Source organism: Penaeus japonicus, unplaced genomic scaffold (assembly GCF_977035675.1).
Source record: "Penaeus japonicus unplaced genomic scaffold, GWHDUDI00000001_assembly GWHDUDI00000010, whole genome shotgun sequence".
Lineage (NCBI taxonomy): Eukaryota > Metazoa > Arthropoda > Malacostraca > Decapoda > Penaeidae > Penaeus > Penaeus japonicus.
This window is the reverse complement of record NW_028234412.1, coordinates 29,471,880-29,474,379: the sequence shown is the minus strand read 5'-3', so window position 1 is coordinate 29,474,379 and position 2,500 is coordinate 29,471,880. Positions and strand designations below refer to the sequence as shown.

Here is a 2,500-nt window from a genome sequence, read left to right as displayed (position 1 = left end):
GCATTACTTCACTCACCGATATGATGTTTGCGGTGTTCGTCATCCTGTGGCTTGCAACCCGCTGTTGCATCTTCCCCCTGTGGATCATGCGCAGTGTCTTCTTCGAGGCCACCACTTTCATGTTCATGCCGTCAGCCTATCTCTTCATGGGCCTCTTGGTGGGCCTTCTCATCCTCAACTTAGGCTGGACGTGGATTATCTTGAGTATTGTTATCCGGAAGCTCCGCGCAGGAACCTTACAGGATGTCCGGTCGTCGGCCGAAGAGGAGTCGGAGGACGAGGCCCAGATGGGCAATGGAATCAAAATGGAGTAGACCATTTTTTTTTCTTTTTTTTCTTTTTGGGGGGGGGGGGGGGGGGTAGGGTCACCCGTTCGAAAGAATACGTGTTTATGATCTCTTTTTTACTTAGTTAAACAGAAGGCTTGTATGTTTTATTATTATTGTTGTTTTTATTATGATCATTATTGTTGTTTTTATTATGATCATTATTGTTGTTTTTAATATGACCATCATTATTATTATTGTTATTATTATTAGTAGTATCATTAGCATTATTATCATCATTATTGATATTATTATTTTCATTATTATTGTGTATAAATTTTCGTTGTTATATCACGGTCAAATACAAAGCATATAGTTTGGGTTTCGCTGAAGAATTTTTATGATTTATCAATGGGTAAAGAGATATAAGAATGTGCAATTGATAGATAAAACCTTTTTCCCAATAACGAGTTGTTGATTTTCAAGAAGAAATTGCAGATCCATGGTTGTGTATGAGTCATACAATAGCTTGTAGTTTCTTCCCAAAAATCTATCAAAAAACAGTTACTGTAGTTAAAAAATGGCAAAGTCTTAGTAGGGCAAAGTAGATTTAGACAGTAGTTTTATTAAGATGCAGAGGATATACTGCTTTCAGAATAATATCAAACAATATCAAACACATTGTACTTTGACAGCAGAGAAGAAAAAAAAATATTGACGAAATATCATATCGGAAAAGGAGACTTCCTTTCCAATAAACATACTTTTTGTTTACTTTTTTTTCTTTATTGGAAAGTGATACATATTTTCCAATCACCCTGTTTTTCTCTCTTCTATTGCATCAAAACGGTAGACTTGCAGTATTATCCCCACGTTCATAGTGTACATACAACCGGAAGTTAGTGTAGTGGGAATTTACTTAGAGTATGGATTGCTTTGTTGTTTGTATAGCGTGTCAATTGATCGAAAGGGAATGGAATTTTTCTTTTTATTTGCTGATAGTGTTATTGCTGATGGTGGTCGTTATTATTATGGATATTAGCATCACTTACCATTATCATTATCATTCGTATTGTAGTAGGGGTGATAACATTATGATAATGATAGTAATAATGATGATACTGATGATGAATATTATTATTACTTTTGTTATTGTTATTACAATTGCTTCTACTGCTACTACTATTTCTACTCTCAATTCCACTTGTACTTGTACCTGTACTTGTACTTGTATTTGTACTTGTACCACAATTACAAACACTACTACTACTACTAGTTCTTCTTCTACTTCTTCTACTACTACTACTACTGCTGCTGCTAATACTACCATTACTTCTTCTTCCTTTACTTTTACTACTACTAATAATAATACTAATACTAGTAGTACTACTACTACCAATACTACTACTTCTACTTCTACTACTGCTAGTACTATCATTACTACTATTACTCCTCCTTCTTCTACTACTACTACTTCTTCTACTTTTACTTCTACTACTACTTCTACTTCTTCTTCGTCTTCTTCTTCTTCTTCTTCTTTTTCTTCTACTTCTACTACTACTACCACTACTACTACTACTACTACTACTACTACTACTACTACTACTTCTTCTTCTTCGTCTTCTTCTTCTTCTACTTCTACTTCTACTTCTACTTCTTCTACTACCACCACCACCACTGCCAATACTACTACTACTACTTTACTACTACTGCTGCTGCAGCTGCTACTACTACCAATACTTCTACTATTATTACTACTACTACTACTACTGCTACTGCTACTGCTACTGCAACCACTACTAATACTGATGTTGTTACGAATATGGTCTTTGTTTTTTTAATTGATATTGATATTAGTATTGGCATTAGTGCTGGTATTGGTATAATGATAACTACTGGTTTATATCATTATTATATTTTTTTATCATTATTAGTTATTGATGGTAATGATTGAATTAATATTATTGTTGTTGTTGTTATTGTTATTGTTATTTTCATCATCATCATCACTATTTTAATTAGTATCTTCATTATTTTTATCATCAATCGTATTACAATTATTGTCCTAAGTACAGTTATCATTGCGGTTATTATGGCCATTGCATTTGATGTCATTAAGAGTATTTTAATTGTTTTCATGGCTGTTTATAGTAATAATCATCATCCTATTCATCATTATTAGTATTAGTATTAATAAAACTGTAGTTGTTCCTATTTATTAATTAATGCTGGGA

General features: G+C 33.0%; 2 protein-coding genes across 2 annotated transcripts in view; both read left to right on the top strand.

The window, feature by feature from the left end:
- LOC122260122 (ceramide synthase 2) overlaps positions 1-329 on the top strand; it is a 1,747-nt gene extending 1,418 nt beyond the window's left edge. The window contains exon 2 of the mRNA XM_043027245.2: positions 1-329. This exon is cut by the window's left edge and continues 787 nt beyond it. Coding sequence (XP_042883179.2) covers positions 1-314 — 314 coding nt within the window. The 3' untranslated portion in view covers positions 315-329.
- LOC122260102 (bifunctional peptidase and arginyl-hydroxylase JMJD5) overlaps positions 1-2,500 on the top strand; it is a 78,727-nt gene that overhangs the window by 42,374 nt on the left and 33,853 nt on the right. The window lies entirely within an intron of this gene.